General features: G+C 40.9%; 2 protein-coding genes across 2 annotated transcripts in view; one reads left to right on the top strand and one right to left on the bottom strand.

Annotated features, from left to right (window-relative positions):
- Positions 1 to 12,782, top strand: part of DNALI1 (dynein axonemal light intermediate chain 1) — a 50,371-nt gene extending 37,589 nt beyond the window's left edge. Inside the window, exon 6 of the mRNA XM_063444497.1 lies at positions 12,441 to 12,782. Coding sequence (XP_063300567.1) covers positions 12,441 to 12,476 — 36 coding nt within the window. The 3' untranslated portion in view covers positions 12,477 to 12,782. The remainder of the gene's footprint in view (positions 1 to 12,440) is intronic.
- Positions 12,783 to 20,448: 7,666 nt separating this feature from the next.
- Positions 20,449 to 26,536, bottom strand: part of GNL2 (G protein nucleolar 2) — a 36,686-nt gene continuing 30,598 nt past the window's right edge. The window contains exons 15-16 of the mRNA XM_063454931.1: positions 23,841 to 23,923; positions 20,449 to 20,628 (exon numbers count right to left, since the gene is read on the bottom strand). Coding sequence (XP_063311001.1) covers positions 20,482 to 20,628; positions 23,841 to 23,923 — 230 coding nt within the window. The 3' untranslated portion in view covers positions 20,449 to 20,481. The remainder of the gene's footprint in view (positions 20,629 to 23,840; positions 23,924 to 26,536) is intronic.

Below are 26,536 nucleotides of genomic sequence, written 5' to 3'. Positions count from 1 at the left end.
TGGCACCCAGACCACTCCAATGAGCAGAAGTGGTCTGGGTGCCTGGAGTGTCCCTTTAAAGTTCAATATACAGAGCAGGAGATAAAAACTTTTAGAATAAGTTACATCTGATTCAAAATGAAATCATGTTGTTTTTATGCACGCTGTGTTGTCACAGCCAGGGGAGGTGTGGCTAGGGCTGCATAGACAGAAACAAAAGTTATGTAACTCCTAAATGGCAGAGAATTGAGCCGTGAAACTTCAGAGGCATGATCTATGTGCAAAAACTACTTCATTAAATGGACACTATAGACACCCAGACCACTTCAGCTCATTGAAGTGGTCTGGGTGCAGTTTCCCATGTCCGTTAGCCCTGCAAAGGTAACTATTGTAGTTTTTAATTAAACTGCAATAATTAAATTTGAGGGTTAATTCTACCTCTAGTGACCAGACAGCCGCTAGAGGGACTTCTGAGTTCATAAGCAGACTTTTGGTTCCTTGATTTAATATTTTTGCATAAATTATTTCATATTCTCAATATATATATATATATATTTTAAAAAAAATAATAATAATTTAAAAAGTTTAACCAGAATTATGAAATGATTAAAAATATTAAATCAAGGCCACAATGTGACATGTAGTGAATTGTAAACTGAGTTGCAAAATGTAGGCTAAAATTGTTGATTTGGGAAAAAAATATTCTGTAGCCAAAATGTAACTGTTTGGTTTTCATTCAATCAGTAAGCAGTTTCCCTTTTCAAGTTTCAGTACAGCAGGTTTGAATAATATCAATATTAATAAAACCGAATAGGCATTAGTACAACCTACAATCTCTATATTCATTTTGCACTAAGTAGCTTACTAGTTAATCTCACATAATGATTTCATCAACACTAACACACACACTAACACTAACACACATACATACACAAACGCATGTTTTTTTTAAAAATGTGATCCCCCAGCCTCCCTACCTTTTGGCAGTGCTGAGGGGATTCCCTGGGGTCCACTGGTGCTGCTGGGGGGCCGGTCCTGCGGGCGCGCGAGGGAGCACTGAGATCCTCCTGTTCAGCTCCCTCGCGCGCCGCTTACTGATGCCGGAGCCGGAATATGACATCATCAATGCGGTGCACGCAAGGGAGCTGGGCAGACAGCGCTTAAGGGAGTGTGCTCCCTCGCGCGCCTGCCAGCCCGGTGAAACCAGGGCCAGCCTCGTACATACCGGGTCGCAGTGCGGCCAGGCCCGGTCGCAGCCGCAACTCCTGCGACCCCAGTATGTACGCCACTGTGCTCAGCTGAAGACCATGCGGTAAACGTAATTTCCAGCAACACTATGATGCCGTTAGAAAATAGATCTAGAGAAGAACGGAGGCAGTAAAAAAAATGGTGAAATGAGAACCCAGAGGCATTTGTGGGTTATTTGGAGGACAATAAAGTGTATAGGAGTTGAAGGACTGGATAAAAAATAAAAACTGATGCAGCCATGACAGTGCCGCTTTAAAAAGAAACATACTCGTTTTCCTGGCACTATAGCTTCCCTCCCCCGTGGTGAAGAAGGGGCTAAAAAACCCTTTTGTCACTTACCTTGGTCCGGGGCCAATGTCACTCGGCCCTGTCTTGGGTCTGCCTTTTCTCCTTCTTCTATCTTCCTCTCTCGTCTGATGAGGGAGACTTAATGCACATGCGTGGAAATAGCTGTGCTCGCATTAGGATTTCCCCATAGAAAAGCCTTTTTCAATGCTTTTGATTGACACTGGATGTCTTCATGCATAGCGTGAGGACGTCCAACGTCAGTTAGGCAAAAAATAAGTGTATTATTACAGGAGTATAATGCACACACTAAAAATGGGAGGGCCAATCCCTGAATACATCAAATGGAAGAAGATAAATATCCAGGCACACCTGAGGTTTCTTCTAAAAGGCAGTCTTTTGATTTGAAACAAGGAAGAGGGGACAACTTTTCGGATAGTTTCTGAGCCTTTATCAAGCCATGATAAAGGCTCAGAGAGGAGCCAAAACATTGTCTCCACTTCCTTGTTTCAAATAAAAAATGCTGCCTTTTAGAAGAAACCTCAGGTGTGCCTGGATTTTTCTTTTCTTCCAGTGTCAGTTAGGCGACCAAAAGTGGACTAACTGCTGGAAGTCCCTCTAGTGGCTGTCTGGTAGACAACCAGTAGAAGTGGAATTAACCCTAGCAGGTAATTATTTTCGTTTCTTGCACATTTACCTGCGCTGGGTTAAGGGACCTAGGACGAAGTGGTGGAAACTGAAAGCCTATTATATTAGGGCATCGAGAACAGTCCTGCCTGAAGATATGGCAGTGTAGAAGCCATTTTTGGAAATGATTCTGCAGAAGACATTTGACTTAATTAGGCATTTCTGATGTAGACAAAAACTGCCACACCAGGTTCTGCCTTTATCTTGTTGGAGCGAGTGTATGTTTCTTTTGGAAAACAGGCTTTTTGAGAATATATTTATAATGTGGATGGGGCCATATTCATTTGGAAGACTGCTTTTCATTATTATAACTAATTTTCATTATTTATGTACAGTTATAATGCAGTAAAATAGCTAAAAAAAATAAATAAAATCTGGCACACTAAATAACATGTGCAAAATTGTTTATGCTAAACAAAACTTTCAAATAATCAAAAAATGTTTGTGCACCAAACACATAACAGGTGGAAATTTTTTTAGTAATACATATTTTTTTGTATACGTATTACAGTTTAGAGCTGATTTGAACATAGAATAGTGAAAAAAAAGTTCTTATAAAGCCAGTTGAGATTCAGTATAATGATATGAAAATAGCATTTTTTAAAGTACTTGATACCTGTCATTTAACTAGGTTTTTTTTTGATAATCTGTTTTATTGAATTGAGGCAATAAACACGTGGGGCACGCAGGCCCTTGCAATATAACATAATACAGACAAGAAGAATATGAGAGTTATCAAACTGTACGTACTAGAACATGAAACCGGTATTAATGCAAGAAGTAATGTGGTAGCGTTATGGGTATGGTAACATCCAGGCTATTCGTTATACATTAAAACATTTTGGAGGTGGATATCCCCTTGCGTCCCCCGCTATCATTGTTCCGATTCCGTGAAACATCTATTGCTAGTGCCGATCAGCAAGCTAGAAACGTTAGCCATATCTGTCTAGTTTGGGTATTGTGTCGTAGGGAGACAAAGTTAAAGATTAGAAGGATAAAGTGGGGGAAATAGGAGTGTAAGGGTGTAGAGGAGCCCCCTCCTCCACGTCGACCACCTCTCCATATAATTGTTGTGTGGGCAGGTAGTGTACCACCTATTCACTAATGGCTTCCCTCGGTCGGTAGTAGTCGCTTAATGGCTTGTGTCGGTGCATCAGGTTTGATGGTTACCAGTCTGGTCGCCCTGTTCTGTGGTTGCGTATTAGTTTGCAAGCTCCAGCACGCAATCACATGCGAAGTATCTCACGTCTGGGGCAAACGATCCGATGGTGAAGTCTATCTCGCCTGAGGGTGCGCCCCGAGTCCGGCTCCGAACTGGGTCAGCTGTGGGGCTGTTCCCACCGTCCCTACCCTCTAAGGAGTCCGCCACTATTTGCTGGTCAATCTCTGGATTTGTACAAGAACCACGGCCCCCAAATCTCCGTGTGGTCATTTAACTAGTTTATCATTTCTCTAAACCCATTTTTTCATCAAATTTTTTTATTTTTTTTTTTTACATTTTGTCTGGAAAATTAGCCGATTTGATATTTTTAAATATACCAACAACAAATCCGGTCCAAATGTGGTCATCTTGGGTAGAGAGATTGTTTTTTATATTAATGGGAATAAAATGGCAACAGAGAACAGTGCCAGCAGTTGGGACAAATTTGCCACTGGGCAGCTATCGCTACACAGCAACTTAAGACCACATTCCATTATCAATAGGATGAGGCTTGTAAATTAATGCATTAAGTGGGGGATATTAATTTAAAGAAGAAGTTCCCACAATAAACGCTACTCCCACTCTTAAAACGCAAAAAAACAGATCCGTATGAGTTTGGCTCCAACTGAGCATTCAACAGGGAAAGGCCTTCCCCCTAAAAAGTACCGTATTTAGAAAGGGGAGCTTAGAAGCCAATGAATCACAGTGCTCTGATGAGCAAACATTATCTCTTGCAAGACTTGCCTGTTTTTTTTTAGAATATACATTACCATGCAAAGGCTTGATGTCCAGAGCACTGTAGGCAAATGGCTTGAATTTTTAACATTTGAATCCAGATAACCCTTGGGATCTGAATTTTTTTGCATCCTGCCCAGTTTACAGACATCAGCTTCGGCATCCAGACAGGCCGAAATCAGCACAGGATTCTGGCTCATTTGGAACCTTTGTTACAAAATCCAGACATTGAGAAATAATGTGAACAATGTCTGGATGCCCCGGGAAGATCTAGATGAATTTTACAATTCAGTCAGGCTTCTCTAAATAAACCCCAATGTTCAAACATTATAGCACAGCACATTTGGAGAGATTTGCGGCATAGAGTTCTGTAATTACACAGATCAGTTTGGGGACAGGGCTGCCATCAGAAATCTTTAAAAGCCATTGATTTTTACTCTTGCTACATCAGCACTGCACTTGTTTTGTTGCATCGGAATTTATAAAAACAGGTGTACATCAATACAATAACCATTTGTGCAATAATATTTGTTGAATGCCCAATCACTTTATTTTTCTTATAAATGTTTTTTGTGTAAACATTACTGTGACAAACTCCCCTTTTCCTGTGAGTTTGCCATGAGTCCTTGGAGGGGCCTGCTTGCCAGCCTCCTGCCCACAGACTATGGAACATGTAAACTGTGATATATAGTAGTCTCAGTTTGTCTATTTGAATGATATGTTTCGGTAACTGAGCAGCCGCACGAACCGGAGACCACCCTGGAGCTTGTTAAGCTTAATTGATACATTGTTGCAATTTCCACCGCAGTTTTCGTCTGGGTGGCCGCAATTCCTATGGACGACCACTAGGTGGCGGCCATCTTGTTCGCATGAACCAAAACCACGAATAGACTTCAGGGGGACTTAGCCGTGAATGCCTTGGAACAATTTTCGGCATGAAAACTTTGCGGTTCCCGGTCTGTCCTCCAGCGGCACTTAGCCGCGATTCTATGGAACTATTTTCGGCTATGGGACCATGCCTGCGATCGGTAAAAACTATGAATTCCATAAAATTTCTGAACCCCTGAACTGATCTGGGTGATTTTTGGATATGTTGGTCACCCAGATCAGGGCTATCAGGGGATGTAATTTGTGGGGATATTATGTGTTTTGGGGTACTTTTGGGTCTTCTTAGAAATGTTTTATTTTTCTGACAGTAGATAATTGAATTGATACAGTATTTGACTCAATTATCTCCCAGGCAGAGAGGAGGGATTGTATGTTATTGGAGTGTCGTGCATTTAATCACTGTTCTTATTGGTCTGTGTCTTTGTGTTGGGCATACCCCTTGTATGGGGATTGTCATAAAAGGCCAGTGTGGCTACCATTAAACCAGTTCCTCTTCACCCTCAACATAGAGTCTCATCTCATGTGTGGAGGGGACAGCTATATTCACACTGGGGATGGCTATACTCATTATACTCCCCTGGGTTCTAATCACTAGCTCTTATAAAAGTTGTTCCTGCTACGCTCTCTGGAGTAGGAGAGGTTCACCCACTGGAACCTGGATCATGGTCTTGGGTCCAGGGTGGGTGGAGGACAGCGAGATCCCCAACCAAGTCTACAGTGCTGATGGTGTCTGGTGGAGTGCTTGTAGTTCTTGTTGAGCACTAGGAGCATCGATTGACAGAGGCACCCGATTGGGGTGCCAGGCGATCCGTCACAATTACGTGTTTTGGACTAGTGTTATTTGCAAGATTAACACACCTTTGAAACCCCTTAAAACCAAAATCTGTCTGTGTTGTAAGTTTTGTTAGAATACTTTTCTTTGATAGAATGGGGCATTCTCTTCACAAAATTAAAGGAATCCTATAGTGCCAGGAAAACAAACCCTTTTCCTGCCACTATAGGCTCCTGGAGTGCCCCCCTTCCGCTAAAGGGGTTAAATCCCTTCAGCCACTTACCTGAGGCCAGCGCCAATGTCCCTCGGTGCTGGATCAGGCCCCGCACACGCTCTTCCCCCGCCGACGTTAGCCAGAGAGGAAGACCTCCCCATAGTAGAGCATTGTTTAATGCTTTCCTATGGGGAAAATCTGATCCTGGAGGTCCTTAAGGACATTTAATGTCAGATAACGGACCAAAAGTCCCTTTGGATTCCGGAAGCCCTCTAGTGGCTGTCTTTTAGACAGCTACAGAGGGCAGACTTAGAGCTGCAATGTAAACATTGCAGTTCTCTGGAACTGCATTGTTTTACACTGCAGCACTAAGTGCAAAAGGGTCATAGGACCCAGACTACTTCAATTAGCTGATGTGATCTAGGTGCCAACAGTGTCCCTTTAAGGTTGCACAGATATTCTGTATCGTGGAAACCAGTTTTTTCGTTTTGTGTTTTGTTGCTTTTGCTGCTCTGTGTTGTTTCCTCTTTTTCTTGCTCTCTTGTGTACCTTAAAAACAGTGCAGGTAAGGGGCAGAATAGACCTTAATCTAAGTAATGAATAACTGTCATCATATAGAATGAAATTAACATATTGACAAATCTACCATTTTTATTTTAGCTTCCTACTCTAAGTTGCTGAATTAATATATCTGTGGACAAACTCACAACTGGTCACTTGTGTGTATGTTGTACATGTAATGTGCACAGACCTTTTTGGGCACAGAGGTCGTTCACATGACCTCTTGTATTGTTATCATAATACACCACCAGAGGGAGACATTCTTCTACATTAAATAAGTGCTTATCCATTGCTGCACTGAGGCTTTAAATTTCTTTTGAAGTCGACATTTATGAATTGGAAAAGAGGCACACTCTAAACACGTTTTATACGTGTTTGGAATGTTTCTTTGAATACATTAACATTTAACCTATACATTGTGCTAACTAAATTTCTATAGATCTTTATTAACCTTTAAACTACAACTGTGGACAACACAGTTGGACATTTAATCTAGGTATCAAACGTGTTCTAGCTTATGTTCCTGTAACCTTTATGTTCATGGGTTTCTAGTTTTTTACTATTAGCCATATATTAATGAAAGTAGTTCTTAGTAAAAAGAAAAGACTAAAGTGAAATGGTTGTTCCACTAGAGATGGAAAAATTGGACATCCATTCCACCAGATGATATCTCTTAAGTATTAGAATAATTATAATGTATAACCTTTATTAAGCCGCTTACGGACAAAACAAAACAAAGTGTAATAACAGTGAAACACTCGTGAAAATACAGGTGAATTAAAAACTGGGTAGATGCAATATGAATATTCTACACGGGTAATGGGAGTGGCAACTGTATCCGAGATAGAGTTTAAAGTGAAAAGTACAATATGTAGTACAGTATATACTAAATCGGATATCGCACAGACCCTATTCCTCAAGAGAGAGGTTCCCACAGTGTGCAGGACTTTGTAGATATCCCGGCTATAGAAGTGAGTCCACAGCTTATTCCCATAGACTCTAGTGTATTATAGTGAGGTATATCAATTTAGAATAAATACATAGTATCCATGTGTAGTAAGTCTGTCATGCAGTATTTATCTAAATTGTTACAAGTAGAGAAGAGTCTAGAATGAACTAAAGGAGAGTGTGTATCTATAATGCCACTCTGTATTTAGATAGAGTGGTGATACATAGGAAGCTGTTTAGTCAATGGAGAGCATAATACCAGCACCCATGTATCTATATACACCATATTAGATAGTAGATAAAATTTGTTTCTGCTATCCAAATATCTCCTTATAGGGTTAAAGTACCTTGGAGATAAACTTGATAACAGACATAAATAATCAATTCGTAGAGACAGCAGTGGAGAAAATGTCTCAATAAATCGGTTAGAGCGCAAATTTGTAGATGTAACTGAGAAAATGGTTTAGCAGAATGCACATGAGTAGTTCTTATTTGAGGTTTTCATGAGAGAGAGTTTACTATTTCACATATTAGAAAAAAATATATATTTTATTTATATGAAATGTACTTTTTAATAATTTCTACTTGCCTACAAAATAGTAAAAAGTAAAAATTCAGAGTGCTATGAACCCATTATTTAATGAGTAAATCCTCAGTTCGTTTAACCACAGCAGCATAATGTAATAGTGGCCACACATCTGATATCTACAGGGAGTGCAGAATTATTAGGCAAGTTGTATTTTTGAGGATTAATTTTATTATTGAACAACAACCATGTTCTCAATGAACCCAAAAAACTCATTAATATCAAAGCTGAATATTTTTGGAAGTAGTTTTTAGTTTGTTTTTAGTTATAGCTATTTTAGGGGGATATCTGTGTGTGCAGGTGACTATTACTGTGCATAATTATTGGCAACTTAACAAAAAACAAATATATACCCATTTCAATTATTTATTTTTACCAGTGAAACCAATATAACATCTCAACATTCACAAATATACATTTCTGACATTCAAAAACATAACAAAAACAAATCAGTGACCAATATAGCCACCTTTCTTTGCAAGGACACTCAAAAGCCTGCCATCCATGGATTCTGTCAGTGTTTTGATCTGTTCACCATCAACATTGCGTGCAGCAGCAACCACAGCCTCCCAGACACTGTTCAGAGAGGTGTACTGTTTTCCCTCCTTGTAAATCTCTCATTTGATGATGGACCACAGGTTCTCAATGGGGTTCAGATCAGGTGAACAAGGAGGCCATGTCATTAGATTTTCTTCTTTTATACCCTTTCTTGCCAGCCACGCTGTGGAGTACTTGGACACGTGTGATGGAGCATTGTCCTGCATGAAAATCATGTTTTTCTTGAAGGATGCAGACTTCTTCCTGTACCACTGCTTGAAGAAGGTGTCTTCCAGAAACTGGGAGTTGAGCTTGACTCCATCCTCAACCCGAAAAGGCCCCACAAGCTCATCTTTGATGATACCAGCCCAAACCAGTACTCCACCTCCACCTTGCTGGCGTCTGAGTCAGACTGGAGCTCTCTGCCCTTTACCAATCCATCCATCTGGCCCATCAAGACTCACTCTCATTTCATCAGTCCATAAAACATTAGAAAAATCAGTCTTGAGATATTTCTTGGCCCAGTCTTGACGTTTCAGCTTGTGTGTCTTGTTCAGTGGTGGTCGTCTTTCAGCCTTTCTTACCTTGACCATGTCTCTGAGTATTGCACACCTTGTGCTTTCGGGCACTCTAGTGATGTTGCAGCTCTGAAATATGGCCAGACTGGTGGCAAGTGGCATCTTGGCAGCTGCACGCTTGACTTTTCTCAGTTCATGGGCAGTTATTTTGCGCCTTGGTTTCTCCACACGCTTCTTGCGACCCTGTTGACTATTTTGAATGAAACGCTTGATTGTTCGATGATCACGCTTCAGAAGCTTTGCAATTTTAAGAGTGCTGCATCCCTCTGCAAGATATCTCACTATTTTTGACTTTTCTGAGCCTGTCAAGTCCTTCTTTTGACCCATTTTGCCAAAGGAAAGGAGGTTGCCTAATAATTATGCACACCTGATATAGGGTGTTGATGTCATTAGACCACACCCCTTCTCATTACAGAGATGCACATCACCTAATATGCTTAATTGGTAGTAGACGTTCGAGCCTATACAGCTTGGAGTAAGACAACATGCATAAAGAGGATGATGTGGTCAAAATACTCATTTGCCTAATAATTCTGCACGCAGTGTATGAGTGTAAGAAGTGGGGTTAAACTAGGGGATTGAGCAGCTGAATGCTTTCAGGATAGGGAAGTAACTCTGGTCCCTTAAGTCCCACTTATCTTGCTTCCTTTTTTCCATCCACTGGGCAGTTATTGTGACAGTGCTTGGTGGGAATTCTTTTCTATTCCAATGAATGCACAGGGGCTGCTTGACTTCCCAGCCCTGTGATGGCAAACAGTTTGATATTAGACTGGGGGATTGTGCCAGGGTACTTTAAAGGGACACTTTAATTACCAAAAAAACTAAAGCTTCATAAAGCAGTTTTGGTGTATAGATCATGCCCCTGCAGTCTTACTGTTCAACTCTCTGCCATTTACGAATTAAATCACTTTGTTTGTTTATGCATTCGATTTACACAGTCTTCCTAAACACTTCCCGTAAAGAGTCATCTAATGTTCACACTTCATTATTGCAAATTCTGTTTCATTTAAAATTTCTTATCTCCTGCTCTGTTAATAGATTGCTAGACCCTGCAGGAGCCTACTTGTGTGTGATTAAAGTTCAATTTACAGATCAGGAGATAACTTTTAAAATAACTGACTTTGGATTGAAAATGAAATCATTTTGTTTTCATGCAGGCTGTGTGAGTCACAGCCAGGGGAGGTGTGGCTAGGGCTGCATAAACAGAAACAAAAGTGATAGAACTCCTAAATGGCAGTGAAACTTCAGAGGCATTACCTGTACACCAAAATTGCTTTACTAAAGAGACACTCTACTGACCAAATAAATAAACATTTCTGTTTAGTAGATATACCCCAAATGGAAACTTGCATGCATTTAATTATGCTTTTTTCCATTACTGATGTATCTAAAATCAGCTTGCAAAACATGCAGTTCTCTTGTCTGCTGCCTTTGCAAGCACTCCCCTTCAAACCCCGCCCAGTCTTTCTGCGTCTGTCCAATCACAGACCTCCAAATGCAGCTCAATGAGAAGTCTTTGTAAGTCAGGTGCTCTGGGCAATTGCGGTCTCTTTAGGTCAGCTGCATTAAGTTTACTAAACCAGGAAATAACAGGACCTGTTGTCTACTTGAAGGCTAAGGGGGTATTAACTAGGTTAATTTATAAAAGTGTCCATTTATATTGAAACCTGCACTTTTTGCAAAATGAAAAAAATAAAAAACAGGACACACTCTTCAAACATAAAGTGTTTCAGCTAAAATTGTTTAGGGTTCTGTTTAGTGACCCTTTAAGCAATGCTGTTGACAGTGTCCCTTTAAATATGTATATGTGTATGTGTGTGTGTGTGTGTGTATATATATATATATATATATATATATATATGTGTAGATAAGATTGGGAGAATATAGATTTTGTGTGTCCAAATCCCAAAATGCTATACATTTGTTCCACACACACACACACACACACACACACACACACACAGACATATATACATACTGACATACAAACAGACATATATACATACATACTTGCAGACACATACGTATACACACACACCCTTATTTATCAACCCCCCTCCTCTTACCTTTAAGTTGCAGGAGGGTGGCTGGGGATGATGGGAGCGGATGCCTCTGGTGTCCTGTCCTCTCCCCGCGCGCAGTAAGCTGGGAGGAAGTTACCGGCCGTCACTTCCTCCCAGCAGCATTTGCAGTGTAGCCAATTTTTAAAATTTTTTTAAAGGGGCCCGGTCGCGCAATTACACGGTCACAGTGCTGACCGAGCCCCTGAAGATATAGGGCCCATCGGGTGGCCCTAAATGCGGCAGTTTCGCCGCTCCACGTGGGGCCCGGGCCGCCAGGCCCATAACAACCGTCATGGTTGTCACCCCCTGATGGCGGCCCTGCCTGGCAGTAAGCTAAGTGCACTATGGGAGTATAGTGATATACATGCAGCTAATCTTGTAAGAAATACAATAACAATACAATAATAAAAAAAAAGAGGCATGTCATAGCTCTGCTTGCCACTTAACAAGTCTGAAGTAGGCCTTGAGCACCATAACCACTAAACCCCACTATAGTGGTTATGGTGTCAGGAGTGTTTTGTCAACTTACCTTGTTCCTCTGTGTACATGTGCTGAATTCAGAGGTCTCTACTGAAATAAGCCTGCCCTACGAAAGTGGCCCTGCACTGCTCAGTGGAGCTAATTTGATTCTTCTTGCAGTTTTTAAAACATTCTTAAACAGTTCACTTTTTACTTTGGCACCATAACCAATACAGAATACATTTGTTTGTAGCATTATTATGAATTATATTGCAGATAATGATTACCATAAGTAAATCAACATATACAACATTCTCAACAATTTAAATGGAATTGGTGATAGCTTTACGGTGTAGAATATCTGAAAACATCTTATAGGTTAATTAAAGAGTGCCATTACAAAACTATCTGCAATTGGGCTCATTGACCTCTTGCGTGCCATTCTGCAAGGGAAAGTAAATATACATACATGCAAACAAAAGTCTTAGTAATATGGGTTTTGTTTTTATAAAAAAAGTACGGAGATCATCTAAAAATCATTGCCATATATTTCTGACAGTTTTCAAGGCAATGTTTAATGATACTGGTGCTGTTAAGTAAGTACAAACATTAGGAGCCACTACTTAAAACACTCTTATCAAGACTTTTATAACACATTGTTTTCAGTCTCTAATAATCCAAAACGGTTTTGCATTTCAGGCACAGCTAGAAGGCATTATTGCGCCCAAGAAGTAACGAAGCAGCAGTAACATCTGTGGACAGAATATCTGTCGTTCGTATTCTATCCCATGTGAAAATCCAAGATTCAAATAATTTTACCTTTAGGACATAGTTATAATTAATTTGGGCTGTTGTATATATTAAAATTGTGTGTTTGATTGCTGCTCGTTATTCTGTAATGAAACACCTCGATATTATTATTTAAATGTCCAAGTTCTTTTGATGATAAATTTGTTTCAACCCAAGTCCAAGTCTTTGCTTGAGTAGCAATTTGTTGGGAATCTTGCATGTCCTTTTTATTAAATGGCCATCTGTGTAAAACATCTCTCAGGAAACATGCTGCCAGCTGGAGATAACCTGTTCTATGTGAAGTTGGATCCAGGGGTACACAGCATCATCCCTTAGGGGTGATGAGAAAGCTTCATGTTATATATAATCTTGCTTATGGAGTTAATGTTTGTAACAGCAAATACCAGTTTAATAATAGCTTGGAAATACATGATTTCCATCTGATAAATGTAAAACAGGTAATTTTCTCCACAAAATTTTGGAAAAGACTGCACCATATTCAAGCCACCTCTAACATGGAGCTACCTGCCCATTTGTAATGAGTGGTTTTATTAAAGGGACACTATAGATACCCAGACTACATCAGCTCATTGAAATGGTCTAGGTAAAATGTCCCTATTGCTGCAATGTAAAACATTGCAGTTTTATGGAAACATGGTTTTAGGTTTACATTGCAGCACTAAGACATCCTCTAGTCTATTGTGTATACCAAACAGCCACTAGAGGCGCTTCTGGAATGTTACCAGACATTTGGTCCGCTAACTCAGTGTTTCCCAACCCAGTCCTCAAGGCACACCTACCAGTCCAGGATTTAAGGATTACCCAGTTTTGTCTAAGGTGTTTTTAGAAAAAAAAAAAAAGAAAACACCTTAGACAAAACTGGGTAATCCTTAAATCCTGGACTGGTAGGTGTGCCTTGATGACTGGGTTGGGAAAAACTGCGCTAACTGATGCTGAACAACCTCATGCTCGGCGCATTACCACCCCCTCGTCAAGTGACATTGGAGGAGGCTTTATTCACCGCAGCGCGGGGGGGGAGGGAGGGGGACAGGGAACAGGTGAGGGACAGGGGTGGGTGGGGGGTGGGGGGGGGTAGTCAGAGGGAGCTTAAGAATATAGTTGTATTCCTGGCAGAGCTCATTGGGCCTGGGATTGACAATTATAGGCCTAATTACAGAATCTTATCGACAGAAAACACTTAAACAGTCATAACTCCCAAGCATCATGTATCTGGTGGAGGTGGTGCTGGAGGGAAACTCACAGGTTATACCAATCAGAAAACACATACCCTATGCCAATCTCTTGTTTTCATCTTTCAAGTAAATCCATATCCCCTAACAGCAGGTCTGGTGAAGCAGGATATTGATTTGTGGGGTTAAAGGGTGGGCCAATGACATGAATCACGTAACCAGAACCGCCCAAAAAGGGGAGTGTCTGCCCGAAAAATTGGAAGACCAGCCAGGCATGAATTTATGTCAGGCAGCCTTCCAGACATGCAGGCTGGCCAACTAAGTGCATACTATGCAGACAGCAACCTGAGAGGCATAAACGCATCCAATGATGCGCTCACTCCACGCTTTCTAAGGATTGTCCCCTAGCATTTACTTGTCTACTCCTCTCCTAACCTTCTTTCTAGCAAGCAGAAACCCGTTATACAGTCTGGGACAGAGGAAAGGCATGTACGGAGTGTAGAAGAAACGGAACATGCCACAGTGTTAGAGACCGAATCAGCAAGAGCATTTGCATAGTGCGCAGTCAGCTTTACCTTAATCGATTTCATTGTCAGCCAGTCCACACAAGTTTTCTTCCCCTACATCCATTTTAAGTTCCCATACTTAAGCTAGAGCAAATGAAGAGTATTTAAAAAAAAAAATATATATATATTTATATATATATATATATATATATATAATATATATATATTTTTTTTAATCAATGGGTCTTTTCCATGGGAATGGGCCTGTAGCTGTAGCTCCATCAGCCCCTATATTAATCCAGCTACCTGCTCACATCAGAGGGACTCTGGTATTAATGGATACTGGGGCCTTCCCTCAGTCAGCTGGGGTTGTTATTTTTAGTGAGCCCCAGGCTGACTGAAGAGTTGTATACAGAGTTCAAAGTAAATGCTGCATACAACCCTTTTAAATCCATTGAGAAGTTCACATATACTTTTGTTAGTTTGAAGGCTGGGTATGTCCCCAAGCGAATTGTGATTTGTGCAGAGCTTTGCCCAATCACAGTGTAATTGGCTAGGAAAGCATTCTTGATTCATCTAGACAGGAAAATGTTCTTGAAATACTGACAAAAGCCAGTAGATGGTGCCAACATAACAGTCTATACTGTTTTAGCTAGGAAACCCATCTGTTAGGGTTAGTGGTAGGGTTAATGTGAGGTAAGTTTAAAAAAAAAAAAAAAAAAAACAAATTTTACTTACCGAAAATTTCTTTTTCCTGAAGATTAGAGGCAGTGCTTACACCATAGGGATATCCAATCTGGAGGGAAAAACAGGCAGGCAAATCTCCAAACATTTTAACCCCTCCCCTAATTACCTCCTTTCCAATAAGTAGCAGCTCCTCCTGATCATCCCCAGACAATACATAAGCCAAATAGCTGCAAAATTACTTAGTTTATTAAAAAAAGGGGCGGGAATTGTAGCACTGCCTCTAATCTTCAGGAAAAAGAAATTTTCGGTAAGTAAAATTTATGTTTTTCCTTTCAGATTAGAGGCAGTGCTTACACCATAGGGATATAATAAAGCAGATCCTGAGGGCGGGTTTCAGTTCACTACTGCTTGAAGCACCCTGCGCCCAAAAGCTGCATACTCCGAGGCCAGTATGTCCCACTTGTAGTGCCCTGAGAACGTATGGAGAGAGGACCGATTAGCAGCTGAACAAATTCGAGACGGAGAAGTAGCTGCACGCAGAGCCCCTGACGGCGAAACAGCTCTAGTAGAATGTTCCTTTATAGGGCCTGCAAATTCCGAGCCACTCTTAGAATAAGATAACAGAATACAAACCTTCAGTCATCTAGCCAGAGAACTCTGCGAAACCAACATACCTTTCTGTGTGCCTATGAACAAGACAAACATACCGATATCCTAACGGAAGGATTCCGTAGCTTTAGATAGTGCCAAAGACCTATCGTTACGTCTAAGCAGAGAAAATTACTTACCAAGGCATTAGACGGATTCCGACACAAGGTCGGCAAAACCACTTCTCGGTTGACATTGGCAACAGAAAAAACGTTAGAGATACCGGAAGGATCGAGCTTCAGAACCTCCTTGTCCTGATGAAAACCAAAAAGGGAAAATACTCCCGAAGCGCTCGGAGCTCACATACTCTTTTAGCTGACGAATAGCCATCAAAGGAAAACGGTATCCAAAGAAAACATCTTCAGGGAACTTCTTCCAATGGTTCAACAGGCGGTACTCAAAGCGCGGAAAGGACCAAATTCAGATCCCAGGGAGGACAGGTTTCCCTAACAAAGGGCACCAAACGTGTCCGAGCTCTGAAGAACCTTGAAATCAGAAAATTCGAGGTGAAACATCTGAGGGAGAAGAAACCGATAGCAGAAACATGTAAACTAAATGAAGCAGGTTTAAGACCTTTGCCAATCTCATCTGAAGGAAGCATAGAATCTTCTGGATGGACGCGGAAACAGGTTTGACTTCAAACCTACAACATCGCTGAAACTTCCAAATCCTAACGTAGAACCTTAAAGTAGATGCCAACCAAAAAATTTTTATAACTTCAGGATCCAGACCTTTACACTCTAAATCTGGAGTCCAGAAACCAGGCCGTCAATCGGAATCTCCGAAGGGCCGGAAGAGGCACCATGGCGTCCTCTAGAATAACTCCTGAAAAGAGGAAGCTTCCAAAAGGTGGCACCCGGAAAGTTCAGGAGAACCGAGAACCAACTACTTCTTGGCCACCCTGGACGGATTAGGATAATACTTACATTTCCCAGCCTTACTTTTTTGAAGTATTCTGGGAATAATCACTACTGGCGGGAAGATATATGCCAGGTTGAACTTCCATGGTAATGACAGGGCATCTAAGAAATCCGGCCTGTCTGCTGGAGTTAGGGATGCAAAACGTCTTGTCTTCCTGTTCACTCTGGGTGCCATTAGGTCTATCTCCGGAACACCGAAGCGGACTGTGCTGAACTTGAAAGTTCTGCACGACAGGGACCAAACTGCTTGTTTCAAATGATGCCTGCTCAGGGCATCTGCCACCACATTGAACTTTCCTAAAATGTGAACTGCAGAGATTGACATCAGGTGCACTTCTGCCCACAGCATGATTATTGAACAAAGGCTTTCTAATCTTGTTGATCTCGTACCTCCCTGTATGTTCAAATATGCCACTGTCGTTCGATTGTCTGAACGAATTCGAATATGTTGAACTTTGATGAGAAACTGAAACGCCAAGAGTGCCATCCATACGGCCTTTAATTCCCTGAAGTTCGAGGAACTTCTCATATCCTTCTCTTGCCAGGACCCCTGCTTCTATACGTCTTCCAGATGGGCCCCCCAGCCCAGCGCAGAGGCGTCTGTTGATATGATAGTAAAGGACTTCATCCGGAAAGACAGACCCTCGTGGAGGAATCGAGAAAATGTCCACCACTGCAGACTTTTCAAAATTAGATCGTTAAACCTCATCAGCCTATCTAGGCAGAGTTCCTGTCGATACCAGACCTGCAGAATGTAACTTTGTAGAGGTCTCATTCTGGCTACTGCCCGAGCGACTGCCGGGATTGAGGCTGTAAACAGACCCAGCAAGCACCTGGCATCTCTGATTGAAAACACACTTTTTTCTCAGAGATTCCGGATTAACCGCTTGATCTTTTAGTATCTTCCCCTCTGGCAGGAATAACTACATCGCGATAGAATCCAAAAATAGACCCAAGAACTGGATCCTATGAACTGGCACTAGTTCCGATATGTTGAAATCTATTAGCCAGCCATGCTTTTCCAGCGATTTGATGGCTGTCCCCAGGTCTAACTGTAGTTGAACTTGGGACTCTGCAAACAACAGCCAGTCGTCCAAATATGGACTGACAGCGATGCCCATACTTCTTAGAAAGCTTGAACTACTACTCGAAGCTATGTGAATACTCTGGGCGCTGATGCCAGGCCGAAAGGTAGTGCTCTGAATTGGTAATGTATGGTTACCAATTGGCAGCACACCGCATCCGTAGAAAACTTTTGCTGGATTCTGCTATGGGTACATGAAGATAGGCATTTTTCAAATCCAGGGAAGCAAACCAATTTTATGGGTGCATAAGCAGAGCAGCCGACTTTACTGTTTCCATGAGGAATTTCTTTATGATAATCCGCTTGTTTACGGCCTTTAGGTCTAGGATAGGTCCGAACGAACCATCTGGTTTTGGCACCAAGAAAAGTCTTGAATAGGTGCCTTGATGTCTTCCTTTAGAGGAACTTCTTCCACCACTCTTTTAGTAACAGAGTCGATACTTCTTCCTATAATCAAAGGCTCTTTCTGTTGACCCTTGAAATAGTTTCTAAGAGAGGAACTTCTAAATGAGGGAAGTGTCTCTGCGTTACGGCTTCTAACTGCTTCCTATACGATACTGGTAAAGCATTCCTTCCTTCCTTCACCTGTTTCAACAACTCATCCAGCTTTGAACCGAAAAATCTTCCAGGTTCAAAAGATAGTTCACACAGTGAATTATCAGGTGTCGCAACTGCTGACCAATTTCTAAGCCAAAGTGCTCTTCTGGCGACTGTTGAAATACCTATATTCTTGGCCGAAATTTCAGGCTTTCTGCAGAGGCATCCACTAAAAATCAGATGCCATACTGATATTTCATAATAGCTTTACGGGTCTTCCTTTTCTAGTTCTTCCAACCAAAGAAATATGGGCCTTGGCAACGGATGACCCCGTAATCAAAGCTTTAGCTTGAGCTGCCGAAGAGATGAACAACATCTTTAAGGAGGAGTCCATGCGTTCAACCATGACCTCCTTGAGGCCGCTCGAAACTCCAATTGGTAATGTAGTTTTCATACCTATTTGAGCAATAGGAACGCCCACTACAGGGACAGAATCCAGCATACAGTCTTGTACCGCTTCTATGGAAAGAGAGAAATAAAAACTGTCTAGCCAATAAACAGCATGTGACCTGGGAATTTTCCATTCTTTTAAATCAATACCCCAATCTGTGGGTGAAAAAGAAACCTATAGGACTTTTACCCTGTTTCTTCAAGTTCAAACGCAACTGCACTTCTTTAATCAATTCCCCAAATGGATTCTACTGGGAATGCAGATTCCTCATTTGATGAGGCACTGCTGAATTATCGCCATACTCAGAACCACTAGTTCCAAACTAGAATCGGAACTTCCCAAGATCTTAGGCTTTTTGTTAGCATGTATTACAAGCTGAGAATCCTGGGCAAGCGAAGCCTGGATTGTCTGTAATGCTGCTGACCACATATCCACTACTGTTCGCTGCATACTTTGTTGCAACCAGCTGATAAAGTGGACATTACTGTTCTTTGTGCTTCCTCTGAAGCTTCTTTGAACACACAGAGCAAAGTTATCTTTTTACAACCATCTGGCATAAGATGGCCACACACAGAGCACATTAAATGCTCGGCTAGATGTACATTTCCCCTTCTCAGCAACTTTATCCAAATTTTCAGGATTATATACTGGGAACAGAAAACAAACAAGGGAAAATAAACAAAATTTTTCCCTAAAGATTCAGGCTAGAACCATTTAAATAAAAACTTAATCAGTCTTACCTTAAATGGCCCGAGAGTGTGTTGGAGGGCAGGTGAGAAACACACATTGCAAAACCGTTCTGAGAGCTCCTGGCAAACAGAGGTTGCTGCTGGGGAAGCTCCTTTTAAGTCCTGTAACCAAACAAAAACGCCCAGTTCAAATTTGGCGCCTGAATCCAGGTTCGCATTGCGCATGTGCATAGCGCTCTGCGACTCCCTGGTGGAACGCAACGCAACCTGTGTGTGCGTTCCACCGACAGGACCTCCCAGCCGACGCACGCCTGCGTCCTTCGTCAGACCGGCACCTGGCACGGCAAGAGACGGAATAAATTCTGAGGGACCACGCCGTCCGGCGTGTTAAACGCTACTTACCCGAAACATCAAGGAAGCAGAGCCTCCCGAGCCTCAGCCCTTCTCACCTGCTTCCTGGAGAACCTTCCTGCATAACCTCCCCTGCCGAAGGCAGGCAAAGAACTGGGGATGATCAGGAGGAGCTGCTACTTATTGGAAAGGAGGTAATTAGGGGAGGGGTTAAAATGTTTGGAGATTTGCCTGCCTGTTTTTCCCTCCAGATTGGATATCCCTATGGTGTAAGCACTGCCTCTAATCTGAAAGGAAAAAAGGCTGTTTTGAGGATAGGGTAGGGTTAGCTATATGGGTACTGTAACCATAGAAAAGGGGGTATGGTTGGTATTGGGTTAGCAATAACTACCAAAAATTAATTAAGATCTTAGACTTATTGGCATTTAACAATAAGGACTGATATGCGAGTCTGTTTGGCGTTATTTTTATTTAATTTTACTAGAGGTGTAAAAAGTATTATAAGCAAAAAGTTTTCCCCGGTGCCCCACCTTCATTTTATTCACACTTAATTTTGTGTTCGGTATACATAAAATATATTAAAGGAAAGCCCTTTCTATTTGTTAAAAATCAGTAGGTATAGGGGCACATACACAATGCAAATTCTAGGTTTTGTTTTGGCTCAGAACTTTGACAATTACCTCTGTCCTGTGTTAAATTAAATTATTTAATACAAAATAACTTTACAGTTACATAAGGCTCATGCTAAGAGAACCCAAAACACAAAACTTATATTAGGCTTCAATCTTGGAGATGCAACACTTCATGTTATGCCTTTAACTATAAAAAAAAAAAAAAAAGAGAAGCACCACCAAATGAGTTCAGCTATTTTATTGGACAGTAAAAATATTATTGCTTCTGCTTTGATTTTTTCTGTCTGACATTTTGATCTTCTGTGTCTTTCTTTTTGTTGCGGTTTTTGTTTTTCACGTTGTGAGTGTCGTAGTACCGCACACCAACTTTCTTTGAACGCTGCTGCCTCTCTATTCTTCGCCTCTAAGGGGGGAAAAAACAATTCTCATCAGTGGAAGGCAACTGGAAATTACTTTATAGCTGAGTAATGCACAGTATTTTGTAATTGCTGGAAATGATCTGCAGTAAAAAAGAATCTCAATCCACAAAACACATGGTGATGCAGCTACCCTTTAGTGTAAACAGGTCAGTTTTCCCACAATCTACCCACCAAGGACAAAAAAAAAAAAAAAAAAGAAGATAACAAACAGAGCAAAGTTTGCAGCAGATAAAAAAAAAATGCATAAAAATTAACACAAATAAACCACTAAATTAAAAAAGAAAATAAAGAATACGTGAAATGACAATGGATTTACTGCACAATGTATGAAAAAAGTTAAGAAAACATTAATAAAAATAATGAAAGCTAAAAAAAAAATAAAAAAAAATACATAAAATTAAGATGAATACATAAAAAGCATAACTGATACAATAAAAAGTGTATCCATAAAAACTGTTGCTTAATAAACCCACAACAAATTGGTTTAAGAGTAAGTGGAGTCAGTTGACCAAGAAGCTATCCCCAATAGATGAAAAAAACAAACTGGAAATCAATGAGAGGAACCCAAGTTCAGAATTCCAAGATAATGAGAGAGAAGCAGACCTATAAGAAACAGTTCCTGTGATATGCAAAATTTAGTCAATAGAAAAATCACAGTTAAAGGAACACTCCGGTTGCAATAACAATTTCACCTAAATAAAGTTGATCTGCTGCCCAGAGACCCCCAGACGCACTCTTACAGTAAGGCGTTAAACCATTCTCAACGTGTTGCTGGGTAGGGGTCCGCTATATGGCTTTGAGCGTCAGCTGTCCACTTTAAGCCAATCAATGGCTCCCCAGCCCTGCGGCACCCCTTGCTTCCTGAAACAAAATCAGAAGACGGATGCTGCCTGCGGGACCAGCAGGTCGGCGCTGGAGGCAAACTTTGGGGTTAAACCATTTGGGGGTCTACTGGAACCATAACAACTTAATTTTATGAAGTTATGGTGACCAGAGTGTTCCTTTAAGCGGACATTCAATTGATGTTAATACAAAGTGATGGTTGTTTGGTTTTAGTTTGATAAGTGCTTTCATTGATCAATCAGTGGGCATTTATATAAGCAGCTTAAAGAGCTGACATTCTGGAAAAAAAAATGCTTGCCCCAGGGCAGTGGCACACTAAGAGGGATTAGGGGGGCAGTTAGCCCCAGGTAGAGGGGTGCCATGACCCTGTACCCAGGGCCAGCCTTAGGAGTCCCTGCTTCCCCACCAACTTTACTACAGGAGCTGCACTGCCTTCACTACCCCGTTCCAGCCATAATGAAAAGAGGTAATTGTGTGCCTGCACGACTGTCTGCCTGTAACTGCGTGTGTGTGTGTGTGACGGGATTTTGTATTTAATCTTGTATAAGGGGGGCTGAGCAGGGGTATTGGTGGATAAGGGTCAGTACAGGGATTTTTACAAAGTTTACAATTTTGTGCAATACATAAAAAAAAAAAAAAAAAGTTTTAAAATTTTTGCAGGTGTATTTTTTGTTTTAAATATGTTTATTAGAGTCGCCATAGAGCGTGGGCAGGCATTGTATGAATCAGTAAAAGTAACATAAGGGTGCCTGCGCAGAGGCATATAAGTCTGAGCAAACGAGTAATACAAAAAACTGAATATACATTGATTATCGAAATTTGGCACCTGGTCTCGTGGCTCCTGCCGTTGCCGTGTGCGTGTAGGCCTCATGGGCTCAACTTGCTCCGGTTAAGCAGGTTGCGTGGCGGTGGCTTAGCAGGTGTCCCTGCGTTTTGCTCCTGTGCCTCTCCCTTGCTCCAGGTGGGCTTTTGGTGCTTTATTTTAGTGTGTTTTGGCATGTTTAAGCAACCCAGAGCCGGAGCCGGCATGGATGGCTGCCGCTCAGCTCGGCGGCCCGACCCCGCCTCCCTGCAGGTGTATTTTTTTTTTGGAGGGGGGGGGGGGGGGGGAGATACGTGCCACACACATGATCTGGCCCTGGTGCCAAATGCTCTAGGTACACCCTGCCCCAGGGACACAGTAATGGTGGAGGACTGCAGCAGGTAAAAGCCAACAGATATTGGCCAAATGATTTCTTCAGGAAAAGTGAAGAGGTGGTCCCCAAGGTGGCTATTGGGGATTAGGGATAGTTTCTTGGTCATCTGTCATATTTTTCTTAGACTCCATTTGCACTGGAGGTCAACGTGTTTTCTACTCCCCTGGATACAAGTTATGGGTGTTTTTATTATGCAACAGTTTGGATGTATGCACTTTTCATTATATCAGTTGTTATTTAAAGGAACACTAGAGTCACCTAAATTACTTTAGCTAAATAAAGCAGTTTTAGTGTATAGATCATTCCCCTGCAATTTCACTGCTCAATTCACTGTCATTTAGGAGTTAAATCACTTTGTTTCTGTTTATGCAGCCCTAGCCACACCTCCCCTGGCTATGATTGACAGAGCCTGCATGGAAAAAAAACAGGTTTCACTTTCAAACAGATGTAATTTACCTTAAATAATTGTATCTCAATCTCTAAATTGAACTTTAATCACATACAGGAGGCTCTTGCAGGGTCTAGCAAGCTATTAACATAGCAGGGGATAAGAAAATCTTAATTAAACAGAACTTGCAATAAAGAAAGCCTAAATAGGGCTCTCTTTACAGGAAGTGTTTATGGAAGGCTGTGCAAGTCACATGCAGGGAGGTGTGACTAGGGTTCATAAACAAAGGGATTTAACTCCTAAATGGCTGAGGCATGTTCTATACACCAAAACTGCTTCATTTAGCTAAAGTTGTTCAGGTGACTATAGTGTCCCTTTAATGTATTAATCTTATTTTGATGACCCCCCCAATTAATTTCTTTTTTAATTTTAAATGAAATGGTGTTAAACAATAAAATGGTAGCAATCTGCATGCAAATCCACATCTTCCCATTTGGATTCCTAGTTTTTAGCCATGGTTATTCCCCACATATTTTTTTTTAGGAATATTATTGGATGGAGTTAACCTATTCACTTTTTTTATTTAACAGTCCCACGTCTAGCTGAACGGGGACATGGGGACACACACACGTTTTGTTTTTAGAAATTATTAATTGATTTTTATATATATATTTATCAATCTTATACACAGAAATATTGCAGACGTTTCTTATGAAAACTCCTTTACATCAGTGTCTTGTAAATACAGTACTAGACTCCTTTCTCTTACCTCTTTGGATTTTAATTTCTTCTTTGGTTTTTCATCATCTTCATCCTCAAACTGTTTTCTTTTCTTCCCTTTCTTTGTGGTCTCTGAGAATGAAGAAATGATCATGTACATACTTCCAACCATAAATTAAATTACAATACAATACACAACATCTACCAGTAATCTTACAAAAACTTAAGAACAAAAGGGTTAGGCAAGAGCAGCAGATTCGAACCATATTACATATATGTATATATAAAATGTGGAATTCCTATCACACGTGTTTCTTCTTCCAGGTTTTAGACAGAGTTATACTTTGTATCCTTCTCAGCAAAACATATTTCTCCTAAAAAAAAAATACTTTATTTGATCCTGGTACAATGTAACGAGCTGGGTTCTTTTAAAAGACAACTGAGCTATTTTGTCCCAGTTATAATTCACTACATAGGTTTAAAGTTACATTTGCAGTGGTTGCAGTCACGGAAGTTTAGATTTCAATACACCAAGGTTTTTTAATTTATAGAAACTAAAACCGCAACTTTTTTTTGTTCTGTTTAAATATATACATTTTTGCATTTTCTAGCTTTCAAGGAAACAGATGATGGTGTAATTCTTTTCACTTTTGACATGACAAGTCTGTACACCTCTATACACCATCTCCACAATCCACTTCTTAATGTGAAATTTCTGTACACCTCTACCCAACTCCCACCCTATTTGAATGCAGCCAAGACTGCCTATAAACCTTTGATTTATGCTGGGTCAATTCTGGCATTTCTGATTTTACTACTGTGACTGGTACTGGAGGATAATTATTTTTATTAATATCAGGACAGTTTTTATCTACATATAAGGGGGACTTCTATGGGATCCAATGTGATGGCCACAAACTCCAGCATATTTATGGCAGACCTTGAAGACAATGCCATCTGTCAAGATAGATAATTTCACCAAGATGCCATCACGTATATTGAGGCTATGCCAGCATTATGGTGGGGCACATTAGACTGCTTGATTACTTCTTTTGGTTTTGAACTCTAGGGACATTTTCATCCTCTTGATTTTAACTCTTTACCTAAAAGTCAATTTACTAGAGTGAAAAATAGGGATTTTAGTCCCTAAAGTTAGTGAAAAACCAATTTGCAAGATCAACTTAGAGATGTCAAACTCTTATTTAGTACACACACACACAAAATAAACACACACTATATATATATATATATATATATAACATAAATTTTACTTACCGAAAATTTCTTTTTCCTGAAGATTAGAGGCAGTGCTTACACCATAGGGATATCCAATCTGGAGGGAAAAAACAGGCAGGCAAATCTCCAAACATTTTAACCCCTCCCCTAATTACCTCCTTTCCAATAAGTAGCAGCTCCTCCTGATCATCCCCAGACAATACATAAGCCAAATAGCTGCAAATTACTGAGTTTATTAGAAAAAAAGGGGCGGAAATTGTAGCACTGCCTCTAATCTTCAGGAAAAAGAAATTTTCGGTAAGTAAAATTTATGTTTTTCCTATCAGATTAGAGGCAGTGCTTACACCATAGGGATATAATAAAGCAGATCCTGAGGGCGGGTTTCAGTTCACTACTGCTTGAAGCACCCTGCGCCCAAAAGCTGCATACTCCGAGGCCAGTATGTCCCACTTGTAGTGTCTTGAGAACGTATGGAGAGAGGACCGAATAGCAGCTGAACAAATTCGAGACGGAGAAGCAGCTGCACGCAGAGCCCATGACGGCGAAACAGCTCTAGTAGAATGTGCCTTTATAGGGCCTGCAAATTCCGTGCCACTCTTAGAATAAGATAACAGAATACAATCCTTCAGCCATCTAGCCAGAGAACTCTTCGAAACCAACATACCTTTTCTTTGTGCCTATGAACAAGACAAACATACTGATATCCTACCGGAAGGATTCCATAGCTTTTAGATATTGCCAAAGACATATCTTTACGTCTAAGCAGTGAAAATTACTTACCAAGGCATTAGACGGATTCCGACAAACGGTCGGCAAAACCACTTCTCGGTTGACATTGGCAACAGAAAAAACTTTAGTGATACCTGAAGGATCGAGCTTCAGAACCTCCTTGTCCTGATGAAAACCAAAAAGGGAAAATACTCCCGAAGCGCTCGGATCTCACATACTCTTTTAGCTGACGAATAGCCACCAAAAAAAAAACGGTATCCAACGAAAACATCTTCAGGGAAACTTCTTCCAATGGTTCAACAGACGGTACTCAAAGCGCGGAAAGGACCAAATTCAGATCCCAGGGAGGACAGGCTTCCCTAACAAAGGGCACCAAACGTGTCCGAGCTCTGAAGAACCTTGAAATCAGAAAATTCGAGGTGAAACATCTGAGGGAGAAGAAACTGATAGCAGAAACATGTAATCTAAATGAAGCAGGTTTAAGACCTTTGCAAATCCCATCTGACGGAAGCATAGAATCTTCTGGATGGACGCGGAAACAGGGTTGACTTCAAACCTACAACACCGCTGAAAAAACTTCCAAATCCTAACGTAGAACCTTGAAGTAGATTCCTTGTAAGATGCCAAAAAAATTTTTTTATAACTTCAGGATCCAGACCTTTACTCTCTAAAATCTGGAGTTCAGAAACCAGGCCGACAAACGGAATCTCCGAAGGGCCGGAAGAGGCACCATGGCGTCCTCTAGAATTACTCCTGAAAGAGGAAGCTTCCAAAAGGTGG

The sequence above is a fragment of the Pelobates fuscus genome, chromosome 1 (assembly GCF_036172605.1).
Source record: "Pelobates fuscus isolate aPelFus1 chromosome 1, aPelFus1.pri, whole genome shotgun sequence".
Classification (NCBI taxonomy): Eukaryota; Metazoa; Chordata; class Amphibia; order Anura; family Pelobatidae; genus Pelobates; species Pelobates fuscus.
This window is presented reverse-complemented; position numbering and strand designations above follow the sequence as displayed.